Here is a 22,812-nt window from a genome sequence, read left to right on the forward strand (position 1 = left end):
TTTAAATCGAGGCAACTGGACTCAAGGATTTGATTGATTGTTTTTTGAAGACGTTTCGCCACTCCCCCAAGTCAGCAGAACTAGGAAAAGCCACTTGGGGGAGTGGCAAAACGTCTTCAAAAAACAATCCTTGAGTCCATTTGCCTCGATTTAAACTCTTGGAAATAATCCTATAGTAAATCATATAGTATTTCACAATAAAGTCATGAATCAGTTTGTCAGATATCAATCAAAGATGGTCAGACAGGTAGAAATGGATATTCTGTCATCACTGTCCCAGAGTTTGTCCTTTCACCCTTTAGCTGTATATGCACAATGAATGCACATCTTAAGAAGAAATGGTACAGTTGGTAAAATTGTATTTTATTAATATAATTTGCACAAACATTCCCATGGGCTCAAAAGTCAGACAAAAAAACTCAAGCGTTGGTTTGCCTTTGCTGCCATCTAATGTTTGTCTTCAGAACTCACGCTGCTGGTGCTGGTTGAGATGAAAGTTTACAGTCTGCTTACCCTTAATTAAATGAAGTTTAATGCTTGTGATGTTAATTGATAAATGTGGACTAGACAGACACTATGGTGCAGTCGGGTAGTTTCAACAAACATGGACGTGCTGTTTAACTGATAGTGAAACCAAATGCAATCTGATCATCAACAGAAATGGTCATTAAAATGATCTTGATCTTGCCATATTTTATTGACAATAATCAAGTAAATGCTTAACCACCACCACCATTGTAAAAAGCTATAACCATACTGTAAAGTGCACAACAGTGCAACTATTATCAGTAAACATTCTGTCAGTGTCAAATCGTATGTTTCCTGTGTTGAACAGAAATAAACAGGAACCATTAGTAATATAAAGGTGAAAGCCTGATAGATAGCCTGATAGCACAAAATATATAATGTGTGTCTAGCCTAGATACAATTAAATAGTTGACTCAACTTATGTTAAAACTTAGTCATCCAGCTGGCAGAGGCATGCCACCCCACGGTTAATCCAGTGTTTCTGTGGCTTGTCAGAGGGCAACTCGATGGACATGACATAGTTGGTAGAGTGTCCGGTGGTGGACAAGGTACCTCTGCGAGCGCTGGTTTTGTAAACAGGGCACACGTAGATGTGTTCATGTAAAAAGTTTCTCCTGGCCATTTCTCCTGGCTTGAGCTTGATGATAGGCAAAGAGTCAAAGAGAATCTTGGGCAAAGACTCTCCGATGACCATGTTCTGCCTGTCCCAGCGTGCCCCTTCCATAAAAAGACCCCTAACATAAGCTCCATCCTCTGGCTTTTCATCCATGTGGGTCTCCTCTCTGGTTACCTGGAGCACACATAGCACACATAAGAATATTAGTATGGTTGATCCCTAAAATGATTGAGATTGAATATGGTTTAGGTTAGAAATATACACCTCAAATTCAAAGCCAATGTAGTCAATGGGGATGGTATACTTCCTGGCAAAGTTCTGAGACACTCCAGTAAGAAATGATTGTGTGAAATAAAAGCCTGAGAGCCAGAAGACTGTAGGTGGGCCATTATCGATCCAATCCTGTCAAGAGCAACAACAATGTATATGAATCAGTGGGTATTGCAAGTGCATAAAAAAAATCACTGAAATAGATTTATAATAATCAATTGTGATGTCTGCTTTCACTAATATATACTGAAAAGAAATATTTACATGCACACATATCTACAGTATGCTAGTGGCCCTGATCTAATTAGTATGCACTACATTCCTCTCCACAGTCATTCTCCAAGTGTGACCCAAAACAATCATAATTCTTACTTGTAAGAACTGTAGCCTGGCTAAGAAATCAGTCACGTAGCTCCCCATCGGCTTGAGAGAGGGATAAGACTTGGCTGCCCACATAGCGGGCACCTTGCCTACCAGCATGCTGTTAAAGACGTTCTCAAGTTCTGAAGACATAACAATCTGGCCCTTCAGAGCTTTGCGTATGTTTACCAAGCTGACACGCACCACATCTGTAAGTCTAACCAAAGGGGATATGAGGGTGATTTCAGGGTTAATGGTAAAAGCATTTCTGCACAAACAGCTCAATAAACACAAATCCTTTGTTATCTGGTGTAATTGCGTGAACATTGATTACCTGTTGAAGCGGATGACCTCCTGCCTCAAAACAGTATTCATAGATTCTTCATACATAACTGGGTATTTATCCAGCACCATGCCTATGTCAAAGTTTGTAGGCAGCTTAGACAAAATGTCCTCTGCAAGCTCATCTACGACTTCCTGCAACAGAAAGAAACAATGCAATACCTTAGGCATAATGGTTTGGCATCTTAAGGATGTAAGACATAAATCTAAAGTCTGAAACAACAGCAAATGTGACCTGAGGAGACTTAGCTCCACTCCCTGACTGCCTGGGCAGAGTCAGCAGTACTCCGTCTAAGAGCTGATTGGTCTCCTGATTATCCTTTGTAATGTCAGCATTGCTATGAAGTCCAAATACGCATGGATCAGCACAAATCGGCAGGCTTCGAATGTAGTCAACGTAAGTCTGAAATAAAGAAACACAGGACACTGTTCTTCAGCACTAATATAAAAAACTTAAACCATTTAAATTCATTTTCAGATACATCTTACACTGTGTGATTAAAACAATTATTTGGCCCCTTCACAGCAAAGTTCTTAAAACAAGCCTCTGGTTAGTTTGCTAACAGCAGCTTCATATGAAATGACAATTAAACAGTGTGGCATTGACAATACCTGATAGGGGCCATGCGCAGGAACATAATACTGGTCTCCCTCACACAGATGGTAGCAGTCCTGCTCTATCAACTCCCAACAATAGAAGTTGGACAGAAGTGACAGAAGCAGCCTTCTGTCTTTGTCATCTGTAACCCTGCCACCATAGTTGCACTCACCTACGGGGAAAAAAAAAACAAAAAAAAACAATGATCATTAAAGCTACAAAGGCCATGATCATGGAGATGTTTGAGCTATGTTGTTATTCAAGAAATAATGTCAAAAATAAAAAAATAATATCTGCACTTAGTGATTTAAGAATCTGCATGATCTGCTTGATTCATTTTACTCATGTAAATTGCTGCCCTGCTGAGTTAACAGCTACCAAACCCCCACCTGTAAGGTATGTGAGGGCCTCCAGAGGAACCTCATCGTACTCATCCAGAAACATCTGGATCTGCCTGATGCTGATTCTCAGGTCAGACTCATTAAATTCATAGGGAATATTCCAACCTGCAAAAAAAGAGGTTTGTTCTTGCAGTGTATATGTGCTATTGAAATTATAAAGTCCAGATAAAAAAACAGCAACCCTCAATGCAACACACAAATCACACAAGAATCACATGGCAAAAAGGAAGTAGAGATTGTTGCATTTCTCACCCAGAGGTCCAAAGTTCCTCCTCTCCTGCACCAGAGCATGGAAGAAGGTGAGACCGAACAGGAGTTTCTGCCAGATGACCTGTTTCTTGGAGCTGCTGAAGAAGTCAGGGTCAGAGATGGGGTGACTCAGGTAAGAGCGCAGCAGATTGGCTCTGATTCCTTTGGGAGGCTCATTGGTCATCTTCAGCCCATTCTGCAGAATGCTGACAGGGAATTTGTCAGATGGGTAGCTTGTCAACCACAACCTGAGGAAAAGAGCATGAACATACATAAAATACGCATTTGCTGCAAAATTAAAGTTTAAGTTGAGTCTGTGGAGCTTGTTACCTAAAGCTAGTGTGTGTGTTCTCTGGGGTGATAGTTTCCTCACAGATCTTCTCCAAACTGGGCATCCAGCTGCTGGCCAAGTGGCAGTTTTGCAGAACTACCCAGGTGCCCTCCTTCATGGCTTTGTCAATCATTTGAGCTGCCATAGGTCCTTGTCCTTGACCAAGGGAAATGGTTTGGGTCTTATTGCCCCCCATTTGCAAGTCATCTGCAAACTTCAGCAGACCTAAAGTGGCAATGTCAAATTTTGTTAAAGTCTGTCAACATAAAAAACGTGTGCATAACATGCTAAGGAAAGTACCTGCAGTTGGATCAGATCCTGGTGACAACACAAAGATGAGAGGGGAGCAGCAGTTGGAGTCCTTGTAGCTCCCCGCTAAATCAAAGGTAGGTGGTTCAATATATGCTTTTCCCATGTTGTCCATTATGAAATCCTGCACTGCTGGAACCAATTTGTCTGGCCTGAAGCACCTAATGACAAGCATTCGGTCGAGTCCCGTCAATTTACTCCATTGTTCAGGCAACTGGTCTTTGTGGGGCGTTCCTGAATCATACAGATTCTTCCATTTGGAAATGTTATCTTGGACATGTTCAAAGAACCCCTTCAGGTTTGGTAGTTTTGAGGCCCTGACAATCTCTGACCAACATTTGTCAGAAAGCCACCCTGGAGCAGGGTTTGGATAAGGATTATCTAAAGCAATACCACCGGTTAAGAGAAAACGCCAGACTTGATCATCAATGCAGCCTTTACCCTGCATGATGCCAACAGTCAACAGAAAAGAAAAAAGCAGCTTATCCTTCTCAAAAAGTGAGCGGCACACATTGTTGTAGATGCTAAGGGTAAAATGCTCAACAATGTTGTTAATTCTCTTAGCCACATCATCACTCTTTACACTGTTGGCAATAGAATAAAGGTAGAGGTTTACGAACCAGGTCAGGGAGTACTGGTACATAGGTTCGATGTTGGCCATTTCTGAGATACAGAAAAACAAGATGGATGAGTGCTCAGCCACGGGACGGTAGCCCATACGAGTGTCATCAATCTCTTTTTCTGTGACACTGGCAATTTTTTGCTTCTCAGAGATCTTCTCAGAAAGTACTTTGGAGGATGACAACACCATAATGGCAGTCTCATCCTCCAGGATGTTCCCCTCAGAGGAGGACAGCACTTCTAAGATTTTAGCTTCAATTTCCTTCAACTGCTTGTTGTTGGCAGCACTGTCCAGAATGAGCTGGTTCTTTTTCTCTTCCAGTTCAGGTTTCTCTTTGGCTGCTACAAGCCCTAATAGTTGGTCCTGCAAGCCTTGTGGGGTGATCATAAAGTTCAGCAGACAGACTTTAACAGCAACTTCAGGGAGGTAGTGAGGGTTCCTTAGTCCAGTGGTCATGTAAAATAAAAAGCCTTTAGAATATTCCACAATATTCTCGCCGATTTTCATGTACTCTACACCCTTCTGTTTGAAGGTCTGCTTCAACAATACTGGCTCAAGTACTGGATCAAGTTCCTCTCCAACATTTTCCAAGAGTACTGGGGTCCCAAACTGGATACTGCTCTCTAAGACACGCACATAATTTCCATCTGACAGTTTGATGACAGCAAGATTATTGGCCTTCTCCATGTTTTTGATCCACTTGTTGGCTTGACCTTGAGGATCAATCATTAGGGGCCACCGACGGGAGTTAAACACAATCACACCATTGTCCATGGAGAAGGAGTCCACTGGCAGTCCAGCAATCTGCCATGCCCTGATGGACACCTGGTTACCCAGAGTGTTACTGAGGGTAAAGTCCTCAGAGGAAGGAATTTTTTTCTCTTGGCACACAAGGTGCCACTGCTTCTGGCACTCTGCACGGTAATCTACAGTAAAAGCTCCAAGGTAAGATACAGTTCCAGAGGAAAGGAGTATGTCACCTGTCAGATTAGTGTATCTGTGGAAGAAAATGTGGAACCAATCAGATCCAATCAAACCTCATACATCAGAACTAACAGTGACAGTAAATATACTTTACACTTTAACATACTTAATCTCAAGTTGTCTTGCAGCCTCTGTCCACCTGTCCTTTTCCCCACCCAGTCCTCCAATCAGCTTTTCTGCCCTGATCAGTTTCTGAGAACACAGCTCAATGTTGTCCTCTAAGTCCTTCTTCTTGCTCATCATGGCCGCCAGGTCATCATTCAAGCTCTGCAGTCTGTCCACAACTTTTTTCAGCTCAGCTTGTTTCACAGCCAACTTCTCCATCTGAACAGCTAGCTCATCCTCAGCCAGCTTCAGTCTTTCCTTTTTTGGTGCTATCTCCTTGGCTACACGCTCATACACCTCCATTGCGCACACCCATTTGCAAAGACCCTCACAGGCAGAGGACACATTTTTGATGATCGAAGGCTTAAAGTCAGGATGGTCTATGAACTTATCTCTGATTTTCTTGATATTTGGAGCAGGAATATTGTCTTTGTCATAGGTTTTGAGACTTTCCAAAAACTTCAAGTCTCCTAGGAGCTTCTTAGAAGGGCCCCAGAAGTCCTCAATCATTTTACCTGCAACATATTTCAACAGTATGAACTTATAATAATATAATAATTATCTTCATACCATTGACAAAGTTGTGATCTTACCTGAGCCAGAGGGATCATTTTTTCTATCTGGTTTGATACCCTTCATGACACAGATAGACTCCATTACCAGCTTGACTGGACCTGGTGGGTTCTGCATAGACTTAACTACTTGGATATCTGATGGTTTCAACGTGTCCAAGGCTGACAGGGCAGCCTCCAATGCAGGCATTGCTTTTGCTAAGTCTCCCTCACACTCATCCTGTAAAACAAGTGGTGTCAAAGCTGCACTTCCAAAATGTGTCATTGCTTCTGAAATTTGACATACCTTAATGGCTTGAGCAGCAGCTGCTGCCTCATTAGCCACTTTCTCATCCGCAGATACAAGTTCTTTCTTAGCATCTACCTCTACCGTTTCCCCCTCAATTTTAACCATCATCTTGTCAGTCTCAGCTGAGGTCTGGATGAGCTCCGGTTGCAAGGCAGTCAGCTCTTGCTGCATCACAGCTACCTGTAAGTGTGAGGCAATACTAGGTAAGAATGTTAATATCATAAATGCACACTTGACAGGGCAATGCAAGGTACAATACCTCAGATGCAGCAAACTCCAGTTTCTGGAGACCAACAATATAGCGGTTCCTTGTTGTGTTTACTTCATTCCTCTTAGATTGGAGCAGAGTCTTGAAGGTAAGAATGAGCTCAAGGTAGGAGGTGGGCGTGACATAGTTGTGTCTCCTTAACTGAAAGAAGTACCTTTCAGACAATTCTCTGACACTTGTCTGGAAGGTCTTGCACATCTCCACAACCCTTAGAAACAGGAAAGAGGCAAAAAAAAAAAAAAAAACACGTAAGCAAAGGACACAATGCAGTGCAAACTAAATCCATGCTGAAGGCTGAGCTGTGAAAGAATGTCAGGTTTTTGAAGATAATTTTAGATTTTCTTACTCCAGTCTAATGTCACTCTCCATTTCCACATCCTCCAGGAACTTATGGGCCACCATTTCCAGGGCATCATTTGGCCATGCATGGAACCAGTCAATTGTGCAGCAGTTGATAATGGAGGGAAACATTCGAAGTCGGTTTCTAAATGCATCGCCGATGGGACTCATGGCTGTCAAATAAAGCATTTTCCAGTTAGATTTACTCACAAAAAGTCCATTCAAAAACATACAGGTGCCTACCTAGCACAATGTGAAGGTTGGCCCTCACACGGTCAATAAAGAAGTTGTACATTGAGAGAGGGGTTGCATCAATCTTTTTGCCTTCAATCCGTGCAATTCCTTGGACTTTCTCAATGATGTCCGCACGTTCATCAGCAGCAAAGATATTAGGTACATCACCTGTGTTGAGCAGCATGTTCACATCTTCAAGCATGGCTTCATCCTTGATTTGGCTGTCGGTGAACAAAAACACCAGATTCTTTCCCTCGATGCCTGCTTTAAGCATCATTCTTTTCAGATCCTCACGCCAGTCAGACATGCTGTAGTTCTTAGTCAGCTCAATTTGGAACATGACATAATCACTGATGAAAGTGCCCAGCTTTGTGGTGCTTTGCCGCCCCGAGCCACCAATGCCAACAAGAAGAAGGTGGCCATTGTCTTGTTTCAGTACACGGCAGATGCGGGAAATGTGCTCAATGGCAAACTTAAACATTACAAGGGACATAGGAGCTTTGCTGCAGTTATTGTACTCATCCAGGTAGAACTCCATCACCTCTTGTAAGGCATGCAAGTCTGTAATCTCATCATATGCCCTAGTGTCAGAATCAGGTTTGGCATAGTCACCGAAGAACAGGCTACGGATATTCTCATCTACTACCCTGCCATCTGGGCTGAGGTGGCTCAGGAGCTAGACAAACATGGGAGAGGTTTAGAATGCAACACAGAAGCTTTAAATGTAGTGCTGAAAAACAGTTACACAAATCAAAAGTTTGCACCTTTTCCAAACTCTGCTTGAAGACGCTTGATGTTTGCTCTTTGACAATAATAAAAAATGTTTCCTTGTCTTTGTCGTCGATAAGTCGATCATAGAAAACACGGTAGACCTCATGAATCCACAGACGGATCAATTTATCTCCATCCTGACATAATGCATACAAAACAATATATGACATATATATGAGAGGAATACAGGACAGTTAATTAAACCTCTTCCTATACCACTCTAACCTGCATGTGTGTATGAGGAGTTAGGAGTACACCTCGTATTACTCGAGCAAAGTCTCGAAGGTTGAAGATGTAGTGGGACTTAGATGGAGTTGGAAGGAAGCTGTCCATAGTATCCTTATAGACAGCCATTGTGGCCTGAATCATGATCTTTGACAGCCTTGGACAAAAGAAAGTAAGTTTATTTTTTTTTTACCACAATAAAAATTATGGTAATTCTTCTGAAATATATAATAAATGCATTATTAAAATAGGTTACCTGTTGAAAGAGGCATCAAACCCTTTTTTGAAATGCCAGTCAGCAATGGAGCTAAATATCTTAGTCAGTGTATCATCATCAAAGGAATCAATTGAGATGATATTCAAGTGGCGGATGAAACGGCCTAGCATTTCAAACATTTTGTTAGTCACAGTAAACCCCACAGTAATACCACTTTATCCCACAGAATAAATATTTTTGGCGTACCTGTAATGTCATTCTTTCCACCACCAGGAGGCCCCATTGCAGACATAAATAGAACATCCACTATGTTCAGCCTGGAGGTGTCCTTCTTGTCATACCAGTGGTGGTGGTCAAGCCACTGTCTTAACAGCTCAATTGGAGGCTGGGCACCATAAATTTCTTTAGCTGGCATGTTCAGATCATCTGTGAAGAGGTATTAATAACTATAAAATTCTCAATATTTAATATCCTAACTCCTAACTCCTAACTCGTAAATGCAGGTAAGTACTGTATGCGCAAAGCCTTTACCAACAAAAACGACACACTTCTTTCCCACAGGAGGCCCAAATACGCCCTTTCTTCTTCGGTCCAACTTTGCCATAATAATGTCATGGGTCTGATTTGCTGAGGTGCGGGCTGAGAAGTTGATGCAGTTTGGTGTATATTGCTCTTTAGGCAGCTTTACCAAGAAGCTTTTGTTAATGACAGATTTTCCAGTGCCTGTTGGTCCCACAAACAGCATGGGTATTTCATGTGCCAGGTAGGTATGCAGGAAAAAAAGCTGACGTGCTGTCTCCATGGTGGGAATGATGAGATCTGACACCTGGTAAGGAAAGCAGAGTTTCAGGGAACATGGTATCTTTAACAGCAGAAACATATGAGATATAAACATACTCACATTGGCTCCAGGTGGTATTACTGTCTCTTCCTTTGTGATTGAATCACTCCAGACATTCCATTGTCCTTGTCCATTCTTATGGAAGTTGTAATCATAAACAGTGCCTGCAAAACAACAAGGATTGTACAGTGATTATATTCAAAGGCAGTTGCCTAATTAGTATATCAAAAAACAATTTGTGACCTCTCTCCGGGAAGATGCTGTTTTTTGTTAGTTGGATATTCTTGGGTCGGGGGTGCTTGTCATCCATGCCTGCGATCAGATTGCGGTAGAAGACATCAAATTTCTTACGAGTGTCTCCAGTTATGGTCCCACCCAGAGACCATACAACTGCTAATAGAAAGAGACTTTGCAGCCACATGGTTATCTGCTGGTTGGACATATTTTCTGCACCATCTGGTGCAGAAAATTCATCTGTTGGTGACAAGAAGATTAACACACATTACCAAACATAAATATAAGTTTATCAATAAACCAACCAAATGTGACTCTTACATACCCATCAGGCAGGTGTACAGCTTCATTAGACTAAAGACCAAGTGGATGGGAGTTGATTGTACCATGAAACGACACTCTCTATATATGAAATCCAGACAGGGCTGAACTAACCAATCAAACAGATCCATTATCTATGGGTGATTAAACAAATGAGCAAATATGAATTTTGAATATAAACACCATCTGTTAAAACATTTGTTAGCCATCAAAACATGCATGTCTGTAATCTCACAAGCTGCCTGTGTTCAGTAGTCAATCTGTCAGGTAGAGTGTTCATATAGGAATCTCTTAGAGGAGACCAGCCGAGCTGGTGGGGCTCCATGTAGATCATACCACACCTTCAAGTTAAAATCAAAACCACAATAACATCAATATTTTTGTTTTCTATTTACATTTATAAGCATTGCAGCCTATGCCTTTGCTACTTACCTACTGACAGTAGCTGGAGAGGCTTGCTCCAGGTCTGCAGTTTCAAAAATCAGGCTCATCTTAGGACTCATCTGAATGATCTCACCACTCATAAGACATAGCTGTTACAGAAGCCAAAGTGAGTAAGGCTTTTGTTTAGAAGTTGTTAAATCAAGTAAATCAATCTCAAAAAAGAGATTACCTTCTTGTTGTCATCCAACACCGTATTCATGTTCTCAATCCAGACTGCATCAATTGGCCCATCAAAGATGATCCACTGTCGATCTTCTGAGGTAGATATGGCTTGATCTCTAAAGGAGGTTGCCAAGACACCATCAGACCACTCATGGTTGACTGGATCAAAACAGCCATATAGTTGGCCCATGGGGATGGCCTTTGGGTTGATGATGCAATAATTCACTGCAAACTCCTCCATTAGATTTGCTAAAAAGAGACAAAAAGAGAGCATATACATACATACATCTGTAAAAGCTTACTAAGGTACTGACTAGTAAATTGTAAATAAATTCTACCTTTGTAAAGGTCTGTAAGTGCTGCAGCAAGAACTTGGTAGGCAGAAGTCTTTCCTCCTAGAGGGTCTCCTACTATCATAAAGCCATGACGTACCAACATCATCTCATACACCTATACACAATCATAGAAATTACACCCTGAACACATTCATGACTGTTGTGTTACAACTCTTATTTGTCTTCCTCAATACCTGGATGATTTTTCCAATGAACCACGGGACAGGCTGAAGGTTAAGCTTAGCAACATTGTCACTGAGAGCCGTGAAGAGGAGATCATAGTCTGGTTTTGGAAGTACAACTCCAGGGAATAAGTCAGAGATGATACCCTGTGGACAACAGTATGGGGGCAATTACTGTCTATGCTCAAATCAGACTGTAGTAGAATGTGCCATTAAATTACCTGAAACAGTGGCACATCCTGTGCCAGAAACTTGGCCATGTTGACGTCCATCAGTGCCCTAAGCAGCAGCACGCTCTCTTTCTCCTCTGGGTACTTCAGCTTCAGATTTCCTGCTGCGGTCAGCACAGACTTCACAGCTCGCATACCATAGTCATAGTGGTGCTGAGAAGACAGCTGCTCAGAGCATAACCGGTAGGTGGCCACGATCTTCTGGGCCAGACTGTCAGGGAAATGGTCAATTGTATTTGTCTGGTGTATGAACCAAAATATATTTGTTTATACAAAAACTACATTTATAACTCATACCTGCGAGACTCGATAAAGCCCATTGAATATAATGAGATCTCTCCAATGAGACCATAGTCTGGCACCATCATGGCCACAGTACGGAAAAGAGCCTACAAGATCGTCAGGGAGATAGGAAAATTTTGTTGCCTACAGTGGGTTATTAATTTGCTGTGTTTGGCCTGACATGTACCTTTAGGTTGTCAGGCAACTCAGCCCTGCCGGCATATCCAGGATTCATGGTGATGAAGACTGAACAAGTTGGATTGAGGGAAAGCTCTGTCCCCTCAAACAAGAAAGTCTTCAGGTTTTTAGCAATGGCCTGCTGTATGCACAGGACCTGCTGAGCCACTACTGAGAGAACCTCGACCTGTGACACACATACTCATATGGTTATCAGTAACAATGGAGAAATATTTCTGTTCTTCATATTGAGCTAACCCATAACAAATAAATCAATTGCCCTTACTAAAGATTCATAAATAAGTTATCATTTTAAAGCTCACCTCAATTCGATTGAACTCATCAAAGCAGGCCCAAGCTCCAGACTGAGCCAGTCCTTTGAAGAACTTACTCATGGCCTTGTAGTCTAGACCATCAGAGCAGTTGAAGACAACACACTGGAAATAAACAATCACTTTAAGATAAAATACACTACAAACAAACCGCTGATGAGTGTTTTACTGTAAACAGTGTTGGTGTACCTGTTTAGCCAAAGCTTTAGCCAGATCTTTGGTTGTCTCAGTCTTACCAGTTCCTGCAGGACCCTCAGGAGCTCCTCCTAAGTTTAACTTTAAGGCCCCTATTAGAGTACTGACATAGGAGAAAGTCATGTGTCAAAAATACACTGTGAACAAATATTAGTACAAAGAATGAAAATAACCTAAAAATTACCTGTAGCAGCGATCAGTAAGTGGTGTGATAACCAGACGGGGAGAATTGCCCAGATATTCATAGCCATATATAAGGCAAGTCGTAATCATGCGCAGCATCACTTCTCCACCCTCCCAGAAGTAACGCAGCTGAGAAATCCATGCAAAGTCATTCAGCGAGGAGATACAGTCATCTGCCAGTTTCGCCACAACATCACGAGCTACGACAGGAAAATAGCACGGGTTAAATACAAGGGCACACATTTTATCTCCTGAAAATATATTTTATTAATATTTTGGTATTTAGATATTACCATGAACGTCAATCACAGTCAGAGCACCAAGGGTCATCCTTGCCCCTCCTGGTAGTTTCCCACGCACCAACTCCACAATGTCAGCAATCTGGGCATTACACTTCTCCACATAGGCCTGTGGAAAATAAAATAATAATAATAATAAGTAATATGTACTTTAACATTAAAAGACTGTGGATTTAGATACTAACTGGCAAAGAGTTGGTCTGGATGGCTTCAGACACTTCGCTGGTCCAAAAGATGGAGGAGGCACAAATGACCACTTGGCCAGGCCACAACAACACCCACTTCTTCCTGGGTAACTAAAGGAGAAAATAAAGTATGTAAAAAATCTTTCAAAAACTTTTATCTGCTTTATGTTTGAATACTGCTCATGTTTTCAGAATTAAATTATTGTTTTATCAAACCAAAAGTTCATTAAAGATTCAAAAATAAGTGAATCAAAGCACCTCTGCATACTGAATCACTCCTTGATGGATGACATGTTGAACACTCCTGAGCATCAGTTTCTCTACCTGCAGCAGCCACTTCTCCACCATGCCCTAAAATGGCAGTGCACCAAAACAGAAAAAAAACAACAGAAAAAGATGTAAAGCATACATCCAAATACAACCGTTTTGTTGTTAATATGGACTTGGTTTATTTTTTGGTTATGATTTGTGCTTCAAAATGCACACCAATCTCTGTCCTGTTTTTGGGTCCTACTTACTAAACCTAACACGTTTCATACCTTAGCATGCGCTGGATAAATCATTTCTGTGAAGGGCACAATCTCCTTTTCAGAGCTGATCATGCCAGTAATTTCCTTGTCCTTAGTAAACTCAAGCTTTGCAATGCCCTCAAAGCACTTCTTCAGGTGGGGTTGCACACACAGGGGGTCTTTGGTCTGTGACAGAATCTCCAGCAGCTCATCATTTGACAGGAAGAAGAATCTGGAAAGATGATCAAGATAGAGACAACAGAGAAAACTTAAACAACTACTTGACAAGATGGAGACAAAAAAAGATGTCATTGTTTTAAAAATCTTGTTCTGTTATGCACTCAGGAATTTTCATTAGACATTTACATTACTAAAATGTATTAAATTCTATATAGCTGTCATTTCAGGAAGAAGATATAAAATGCTCATATGTATAAAGAGGTGCAATTATGGCTAAAACTAGTGTCAGAACCTTGGGAAATAGAGCCTCTTCTGTTCCAGGTAGTTATTAAGGCCTTTTTGAATGTCATCTAGGAGCACAATGGATTCCTGTAGTCTTTCTAGCATGTTGGGCTGGCCTGTAGCCACCAGCACACGTGTGTCCTTAACCTGGATCAGAGTAATCATACAAAAGATCCAGTAACAGAAAAAAAACCCACTAGAACAAAGAGCTGCATATGAGGGTCTTACCACCTCAGCCATGATATTCTTCCAGTAACCATCCACAATGGAAAACTTACGGCCCTCTTCAGGCATTTGGGCAATGATATCCTCTGAGCTGAAGATGGGTTCGAGGTACAGCCACGTAGCCTGACACTTCAACATACAATCCAGGATGTCCTGCATACTCAGCAGCTTATCCTCCCATTGCTAAGAAGGAAGATAATGTAAGAAGACAGAAACACTAATGGCAAATGGAGACAGTGGAGGTGCACTCTGGGTGGCATTATTAGTAGCAAGCATTTAAATAAAAAACAAACAAACATTTAAATCATGTTAGAATGATCTTCCTTTCAATAACGTTATCCATATCCACTCCCACTGGATGTGTCCATCAAAAGTGACATGTATCAATGTCTCACCTTACATTCGATCTCTATTGGCTCAATGAAAGGAGAACCTCTCATGGTCTGCGTCTTAATAACGTGGTCATCCAGAAGGACTTGTATGTCATCCACAGCTGACACAATTTTGCTTCCCTATCAGACAATGTAAAGAGTTAAAAGTACAAAGAGGGACAATACATACTACTATACATACTATATAACCATTGGAATCATGTAACAAGCATATCAGATAAGTGTGTGGTATGTGATTGTCATACTGTATCTCTGTAGGCAATGAAAGACAAGTGCAGTTCAGCCCATTCATTTTTCATCTTCTCCATGGACTTTTCCAGAGAGTACTCCTTACTAGCAGATGCTCCAATCTCTTCTAGCCTGAGCCAAAGGTAAAAAAAAATCCCAAATCAAGGCACAAGTGTCCTGTAATTGTGGCACATGCATGTCAAGATCTTACTTATCAGAGAACTCGGAAAGACCGAGATCCAACATGTTCAGCAGTGAACTGTTCGCATCCGGTTTGACACTGAACCCTACTACGCTGCTAATCTGCAAGCAGACGACAATTGTTATAACTTATTCAGACCAATGTCATGGATCACAGGAGATGCAGGACATTTAGTCCTTAGACTGACGATGTATGACTACAAGTTATCAACTGACCATCTCCCAGTGGCGATCTTTGATACCAGGATTACAGATGGTCATCAGGATGGGCAAATGCTGCTTAAACTTCGTTGTGTTTGTTTTGAAGATGGTGGCCACATGGCAAGGCCCAGGAAGATTAGATAAAGTCTTTGTCAGGTTATGCATAGTCCTCCACATGACATCCAGCTCATCAGAGACTTTTTCAGCATCCAAGTGCAGAAAGGGACCTGGTAGTTTAAACAACACTGGTTGTTATTTATGCACTTTACAACATATAAAATGCAGCCACACATCAGGTGTGACAAAAAAAACATAATAAATGTAGTTTCCTGAGTGCAAAATATTACCATTCATCCACACTTCTGACATGTTCTGAAAGTTCAGTGCTGTGTTCCAGAGCTGTTCATGTGGCTGTTTATCAGCAAGCAGAGTTTGCAGCATTGGGAACTGGCTCTGTTCCAACTCCAACAATGTCTGCTCCTTGTTGATGTCCTGAATAAATGACAGCAGTATAAATGTATTCCTGAAGCCTTACTATATGCAATTTGATCTTGGATTTTAAGACTGCACTCTTACCTCTAGTTCACTGAGAGCACTCTCCAGTTCGGTATTGATTTGAGAGAGACTTGCAACGTTGTTCTTTATTTCATTCATGCTCATCCTTTCCTTTTCCTTAAATGTCTTCAACTCTCTGTCCAATTCCTGCAGCTTCTGTTCAAAGTTAAACACCCTGAAATAGGGATAAAAATGATTGATTAATTCATTAATTGATAGTTGAATGACCTTATCGATCTATTAACGATTAATGGGCCTAAATTTCCATCAGTTTCACTAAGACTAAAAACTAAACATTGTTTACTAAATAAAATTTGCATGTCATATTCCTTAAGGTTTATTAACCTAGTGGACTATTTACAAGTAAAACATTAGTAGCACCTATAATCTCCTTTAATCTGAGAAAGGTGACAGTACATTTACAGGGCCTCCTTTAGAACAGTCAGTTCTATTTTTGTAGAAATTTTTATTTTTTTTATTTTCAGTATATTTTTGTTTTTAAAAAAACATTAATTAAAGGTAGGGTAGGAGATTTCCTTCTGATGCACTTTTTGTTAAATAAGTGTAACCTCTCTTTACAATAACCTCTCTTTACAATTCAATTAGTTTGTCAGTTTCGCTTTAAAACAAAGACTATTAATCATCTGTGGAAGCTACAAAATGCTAAAAACATCAGCCAATCCTGCGAGGCGCCCCTGCACTGGTTGTCACTCTCTTCCTGCTCTGCGCGCATCAGAGAGGTATGTGCATGTTGGCCAAAGTCACAGACTGGTTGGGAGGCATGGCTTCGAGGTAAACTCCGAGAGAAAGGGCCGTGTGTTTACTTTCAAAATCTGGCTGACTCTCACTGAGTTTTCAAAATTTCCTACCCTACCTTTAATACAAACGAGATGATATTACACACAGTGCAGCCTATGGATGATGAAGCATCTGATGCTGAGGTGGCGGTATGAAATTTTGCTTAGGGCCCCATAAAGGCTTGGGCCGGCCCTGTGTGTGAGTGTGGGTGTGTGTATGTGGGGAAACAGGGACTAAAGTACAGGGGTTGTAACCTGTATTGTTTGTGTGTTCATTGATTCCGCTGCTTATGTTAGTTTAATTTCCTTTCCTTTATTTTTATCATTTCTGTTATTTGATTATACCTGCTTGGATGCAGCTTTGGCTTTATGTGGTTATTTTTGTTTTCATTAGTTTCCTTATTTTGTTGCTATTTCAGTATTTTTATTGGTTTTATTCAATCATAACTTGACGGTTGGCTCTCTTTCTCCCTTTGTTTTAATAGCGTTGGCAGCCGACGGTGGTGGCGGTGGTGTCCTCTTGGTGTGCTGTGTTATTCGGGCTAAAGGTTTTGCACATTACTTTGGAGTGAGTGGCACGTACGTGTGGGGTGAATTCATTTATTTATCTTTGCTTTAATTGGACTCTTTCCGTCCCCCTTTCACCACTCCAACCCATGGACAGAAAGCCCCCAACTGCTCTTAGTCTTTTTAAGTGGAAAAACTTTTAGCCTGTTTCGGCCTACTGATTTTACTGCCTATTGTTTATAATAAAATTGTATTCTTTGCCTTGGGACCCTGTGTCTTGCCTCCCTGGGTACCGAACATGAGTGCCTTCTTTTTGGAGATTGTATAGTCATTACTGGTGTATCCTCGGGCACTCTCCCGAGGTGGCGTTGTTGGTATTGTTACATGTAGTTAGGCTGGTCATTTCACCAGCATGTCGCCACATTACTAACAGACAGCGCGCACTTGACGCGGTTTTCAATGCGTGCTCTCTGTCCGCTAGTGGGAGTTACAGCTGTACACACGTGTGTGTGTGTGTGTGTGTGTGTGTGCGTGTGTGTGTGTGTGTGTGTTGATTAATTTAATCTATCAAATTCTTAACGACAATTAATCTAAAGTTGATTAACTGTTACATCCCTACCCTGAAACAATCAAATAATGATAAAACAATATAACTTCCTCTTGATGGACCAATACACCCAGACACAGGGTAGAGCCTATAGGTGCAGGTGAGAAATGTAAAGGTAGTGATTCACTTGAACTGTGAATTGTGTCATTCTTTAACCTTGTTTGGGTATTGTCCTCAGCCTCCCTTCTCATGTTGTCCAAACGATTCCTGTTGTGCTCAAGTTCATTCAGGATCTGACTGGGCCACTGGAAAATGCGGGAGTTCAGCCTTAAATCATCAGCTGGAGGAAGAAAGAACCCAGGCAACAAAACAAAAAAAAGCATCAGCAAATGTACAGTTCTATGGAATGAGAATATCCAGAGGTAGTTGTATGGGACATACAAGGCAGTTTATCATAGTCCATGAGAAAGACGAGGCGGCATGCTGCTTCAGCAATCTCATCTCTCAGCTTATGAAGGGTCACATCACTGGTCTTTTTGATGTACTGGTTCAGAGACAACAGCTCCTCTGTGTTTTGCGGTGTGCCTCTGACAGTGTCTTTAATCTCCTCATGCTTTTGACAGATCCTGTGAGAAAACCAGATATAGATGACATCTTGTGTCTTGAAAATACATTGAAAAGGCATACAGCATGCTAGTGTCTTCTTACCTCGTGTTAAGCTCACGGTTCTCTTCCACTTGAAACATGATGATCTTATCTTTCAGCCTCTCAACACGGTCACACAGGTCTTCATTCAGTTTGCCAGCATACAGACAAAACATGGAGAGAGGCACAGTGACACGCAGGGAGGAGATCTGCTTCTTTAGGTGACTGAGGCTCTCGATTTTCTTAAGAAAAACAAAGAGACAGTGCTTTGGTAAATCGTTCAGACAGTACAATGAAAAGAGAAATATTTGGTTCAGATAGAAATGTTTCCTTACTTTGGTAAATCCTCCTAATGAGTGCTTCTCATTGAGGAATGCTGATATGTCCTGCTTTGCTGTACTGTCAAGTAGATTGCTGTATTTCTGATACCCATTCAAATATCTGAAAAGTCACATATGGGATTAGCATTGCCTTAATGCCTACGAATGCTTTGGAGTAAAGTATATAAAAGAAAGTTCACATCATTACTTTTCAGGTCCCACTGTGTTCTTGTTGAAAACATCCTTGGCTATGTCGGTGATGTATGTAACTACTGATTCATCAGGCCTTACATGTCGTAGGTACAGGTTCTTGATATCAGAAAAGAGGATACATTCCACCTGGGTGAATAAACATGTCTGTTACATTTATGTGTAACACAAATATATATATGTGTGATACAAACTGTCTGAATTAGGGTCATTAAAGTTTGTACCCTTGGGAGCTTCTCAGCACTTTTGATGATTTCCATAAAGGCTCTATGAATGACCTCCCAACATTTCTGGAAGCTGGGAATAAAGTCAATGTGTGGCTCGTCAACTTGTAGCTTAACTAGCAGGACCTGAGACTGAAGATATTTTAACTCATCAAACTCTTCTCCAAAGTCATTGCCCTCCTGGACAAACAGACGCAGGACAGATGATAAAGAAGAAAAGCAATATTAAAAGTGACGCCTGTATTCTGAAAATGAGCAACAAAAAATGAGGGCCAAACCTCATGTATCATGAAGAATTGCAGCAAGTCCTGTAATGACTCTATGACCAAGCTTCGTAGCTGCAATGACATGAGAGCAGCCACACAGTTGAAGAACTCCGGGACAGCAACTTCAGCCTCCTCAGACTTCTCGGGTATGAGGGGACACCACATGTTCTCATGGGTGTTCAGGAGTGAGGCACATTGAGGCAGCCAGCTTTAAGAGGAAAAAGATTTTTTTGGTTTATTCATACATAAAACTGTTTTTCCATATACAAGATACATAGATACATATTTGATAAAACATATTTTTGATTGTCAATTTATCAGCCTCATTTCTTTTGATTAATGGATGGATGTTTTAGTCCAAAGAACAGTCAAAACCCCAAAGACATTCAATTTACTACAGTAAAAACAACTCAGTTTTGACATTTAAGAAGATGGAGCCATACGTTGTTAAGTTTTTTGCAAGGAAAATATCTGTTGACTTATTTATCATTTTAAATGTCTAAAATAATCAACACTATGTAAATGCAGATTGCACTGGTAACAGGTGTTTTTTAATGTCCCAGTGTCACAGAGACACAAAATGTCTTGAGTCACAGCAGAATAAAGATAAGCAAGGAGAACTCTGTCCACATAAATATAAACAGGTGCCTTTTTTGTAAATTACAACACCTCATAATTCAGTTGTGTAGACAGACATACTTGACAGCAACAACATGGTCTGAAAGGCAATACAACACGAATCCTGAAGTGATGTGGTGTAAGTAATACCCTGAAAGACAGCCTGACAAAGTGGACAAGGGGGAAACATGATCCTGTACATATAATGGAATTTGCTTGCTTGGTTGTGTGAGGCAACATGAAGACACACATAAGCTTATAGAGCTTAGTGACAGTGGCAGCCTGTAGAGAAACTGGCAAAACTCACTTCTGAGTCAGTTCATCTCTTATAGCTTGGCACTGCGTTTGGACAAACTCTTCAAACTCAGATGGTAGGAGGGGTAAGCTGGCGGAGAAAAGGTCCTGCAGTTTGACAAATCTTAAAGATGAGAAGCTGAAACAAGATAAAACACAAAAGGTTGCAAGTAAACAATTCCTGTATTTAAAAAGTATGCGTAACAAGAGCAGAAATTGAAATGTTCACCTTTAAAATATTTAAATGTATTCCTAATGTTCTGTAAAGTGTACATTTCATATGTTTTCACGTAAATAAAATTATTACCTGTTTAACCAGAGATCCTGTAATAGGACCATAATGTGAGTGACTGCAAACAGATGTTTGCTTAGCCACATGTGGGCCTTCCTGTAGCTGTGGGCCCATGGCACTGGAGCACGAATCACTCTCCTGGGGAAAGGCTTGGGGATGCTGTTTATGGACAATCGCTGGCACTCAGATGGGTCCATCAGAATGTAGTCCACTGGCCACATAATCATATAAAGACTCACAGTTAGCTTGTGATAATATAACAATTTTTTTTGCATGATTTTGATACTGGTGACAAATGAAACTAAAGCACAATGACAGCCATTGTTTCATACCTATGCCTTTCTTGAGGCCGAAGTAATACTCTCTTTTGACTTCCTCCTCCAAGTCTGCCCTCAAACTCTGGAGCTGTTTACTGCTGCACTCGGACTCAGGAAACAGCAAATGCTTAATGTTGGTCATCTGCTGGGATGGTTGAGAGGCAACCACAGGGTCGGGGATGGTGGTGATGTAGTGGGTATACCTCTGTGTGACAAAAGTCAAGATCATAAGTCTACAACTCAAAGCATTTGAATCAGCAACCAATTACTTTATTATTGAATTCACTGAAACTTGCTTCTAGGTCTTTGCAAGAAGGCTTCATCTGAGTAGCTGCTATATTCTTCTCTTGCTTAATCATAATGTCGAGCTGCTCTGTAGGACTCATGGGCCGGCTCCTGGGGGCAGGTGGCTCTTCAGGATCAGGCTTTGCCTTAGATGAATCTGAAGCAAGTGATGATGCAGCTCTGTGAAAGTATGAATAAGTCAGATCAAGATGAAGGTACTGCTGAAATGTGCTGGTTTTAAAGTAATATTACCTTTTCCTTGATGTTACTGTTTGTCTCCTTCTAGATGTAAGTGGTGCTAAGAGCCTCATTAAGATCAAAACTGAATGTCAAGAGCACTGTTTACTCATTAAATGATCAGGCAAAGGCAATCCCTACAGATCAAGATTTGGCATGCAACAAAGTTTAAAGGATACAGAGCCTTGCTGGTTTTGCCACAGACTGGTGGAGAGTGTGTTGTCTGCGTTGGAGTTGACTAACTTTCAGGTCCTTAGCCAGGGGCCTGTAATTGTTTCCAACAATTTCAGTAGGAGTTCTGTGATGACGTAGCTCTTTGTATGGAGTTGCCAGAGTCCATGAACTGGCCTGAAGGATGGGCGGGTAAAGACCATGCCCAATCTGGGGTAACACATGAATTGGTTAATATGGTTAAAGATCTACACATAAATGCACTGAATAAAGAATAAGTCCCTATAATAAAGTGATGTATAAGAAAAAACTTACGTGATCTCGTTCTGAGTCCAAAGCTCGTGGAACAGAATACATCATGCTCTGGCTCATATCGGAGGTGGAGTCATCATCCATCTGTAGTACAGGCAAAGAGTGAGTTACAACACAAACACATAATAAAAACAGATTCAGCACAAATAAAACTGAAGGTGAACTGATGTAGTGAGCACAAACCCCGGAATTGGAAAGTGAAAGTGTGTATTACTGTAACCATGACGACAAACAGACCGCGGATAGTTTCCCGTTTCATTCTGAAATTTCTGACCAAGAACGTGTTCCACAGCCTGAACCTCATATTATATTAATGACAAGGTCCTCTGTTTAATGTAAATCATAATGTTTTTTCTAGAAGCAATCAAGTAGGAGGTTGTCAAATACTGTCGTTGTTCAAGACGTAAAACAGGTTAGAAGAAACGGAATAAAAAGGTAAACAGCAGCCTACCTGCTTCTGTCGTTCCATGTTCAAATTGCCAGCTATTGTGATGAAACTTCAAAATAACATATCAATATGACAAAACACGCGCGGTAGCTCACGAAGCAATTGTTTCGAACCACTGTGCCGAGACTTGCTTCGGTCACGTGAGTAGTGACGTTTAAACCACTTCAGTGACGTTTGAAGAAGTTGAGTGCTTCGAACGGCATAGAGTCATGTGATTAGATCGGGTATGTGGTATATGACTACATATCAATATATAGTAATAAATTAGTTAGATAGTGAAATACATTAGCCATATTGATACTTGTATTAAATATGAGTTAATTATAGTACTTAGATGCACAAACTATTCACAATTATTTTAATTGTTAGAATTCCATATCATTAAACGCAGTTTATTAACAGTTATTGCACAGGTGAGTGGAGGTAGAAGTGGTTTATAAGAAAACTGTACATAGTGCATCAAAAACTAAATAAATAAATTATTAATTAATCGCAATTTGTCATTGTGTACATTTTA

General features: G+C 40.9%; 1 protein-coding gene across 1 annotated transcript; it reads right to left on the bottom strand.

Annotated features, from left to right (window-relative positions):
• Window positions 1–342: 342 nt before the first annotated feature.
• Window positions 343–22,438, bottom strand: dnah3 (dynein axonemal heavy chain 3). Its single transcript, XM_028428347.1, has 62 exons — window positions 22,299–22,438; window positions 21,851–21,931; window positions 21,544–21,745; window positions 21,380–21,425; window positions 21,139–21,307; window positions 20,858–21,047; window positions 20,541–20,736; window positions 20,247–20,372; window positions 19,334–19,529; window positions 19,056–19,235; window positions 18,830–18,960; window positions 18,637–18,742; window positions 18,365–18,543; window positions 18,098–18,282; window positions 17,873–17,996; window positions 15,827–15,980; window positions 15,598–15,742; window positions 15,266–15,477; window positions 15,060–15,151; window positions 14,866–14,980; window positions 14,624–14,740; window positions 14,232–14,411; window positions 14,014–14,150; window positions 13,572–13,773; window positions 13,291–13,383; window positions 13,033–13,143; window positions 12,842–12,956; window positions 12,550–12,748; window positions 12,360–12,468; window positions 12,162–12,275; window positions 11,849–12,025; window positions 11,677–11,768; window positions 11,371–11,590; window positions 11,162–11,296; window positions 10,971–11,082; window positions 10,640–10,881; window positions 10,459–10,559; window positions 10,262–10,367; window positions 10,031–10,160; window positions 9,715–9,945; window positions 9,532–9,635; window positions 9,162–9,456; window positions 8,877–9,056; window positions 8,670–8,793; window positions 8,414–8,570; window positions 8,182–8,325; window positions 7,427–8,093; window positions 7,191–7,356; window positions 6,836–7,052; window positions 6,574–6,756; window positions 6,309–6,507; window positions 5,717–6,230; window positions 3,996–5,623; window positions 3,695–3,920; window positions 3,368–3,612; window positions 3,104–3,220; window positions 2,729–2,886; window positions 2,352–2,519; window positions 2,109–2,251; window positions 1,787–1,991; window positions 1,409–1,546; window positions 343–1,318 (listed from the first exon to the last, which is right to left on the bottom strand). Exons 1-62 carry the CDS (start codon window positions 22,314–22,316, stop codon window positions 959–961), a joined length of 12,108 nt encoding a protein of 4,035 aa, XP_028284148.1. The 5' UTR covers window positions 22,317–22,438; the 3' UTR covers window positions 343–958.
• Window positions 22,439–22,812: the final 374 nt, after the last annotated feature.

Source organism: Parambassis ranga, chromosome 2 (assembly GCF_900634625.1).
Source record: "Parambassis ranga chromosome 2, fParRan2.1, whole genome shotgun sequence".
NCBI lineage: Eukaryota > Metazoa > Chordata > Actinopteri > Ambassidae > Parambassis > Parambassis ranga.

Bases quoted from the DNA above. Each gene is read 5' to 3' on its own strand.
- dnah3 (XM_028428347.1), bottom strand. The intron at 14,412-14,623 runs GTGAGACATTGA...CTTCCTTCTTAG, and splicing joins CAATAGAGATCGAATGTAAG to CAATGGGAGGATAAGCTGCT. The intron at 10,368-10,458 runs GTAAGTAGCAAA...TTTAACTTGAAG, and splicing joins TCTCCAGCTACTGTCAGTAG to GTGTGGTATGATCTACATGG.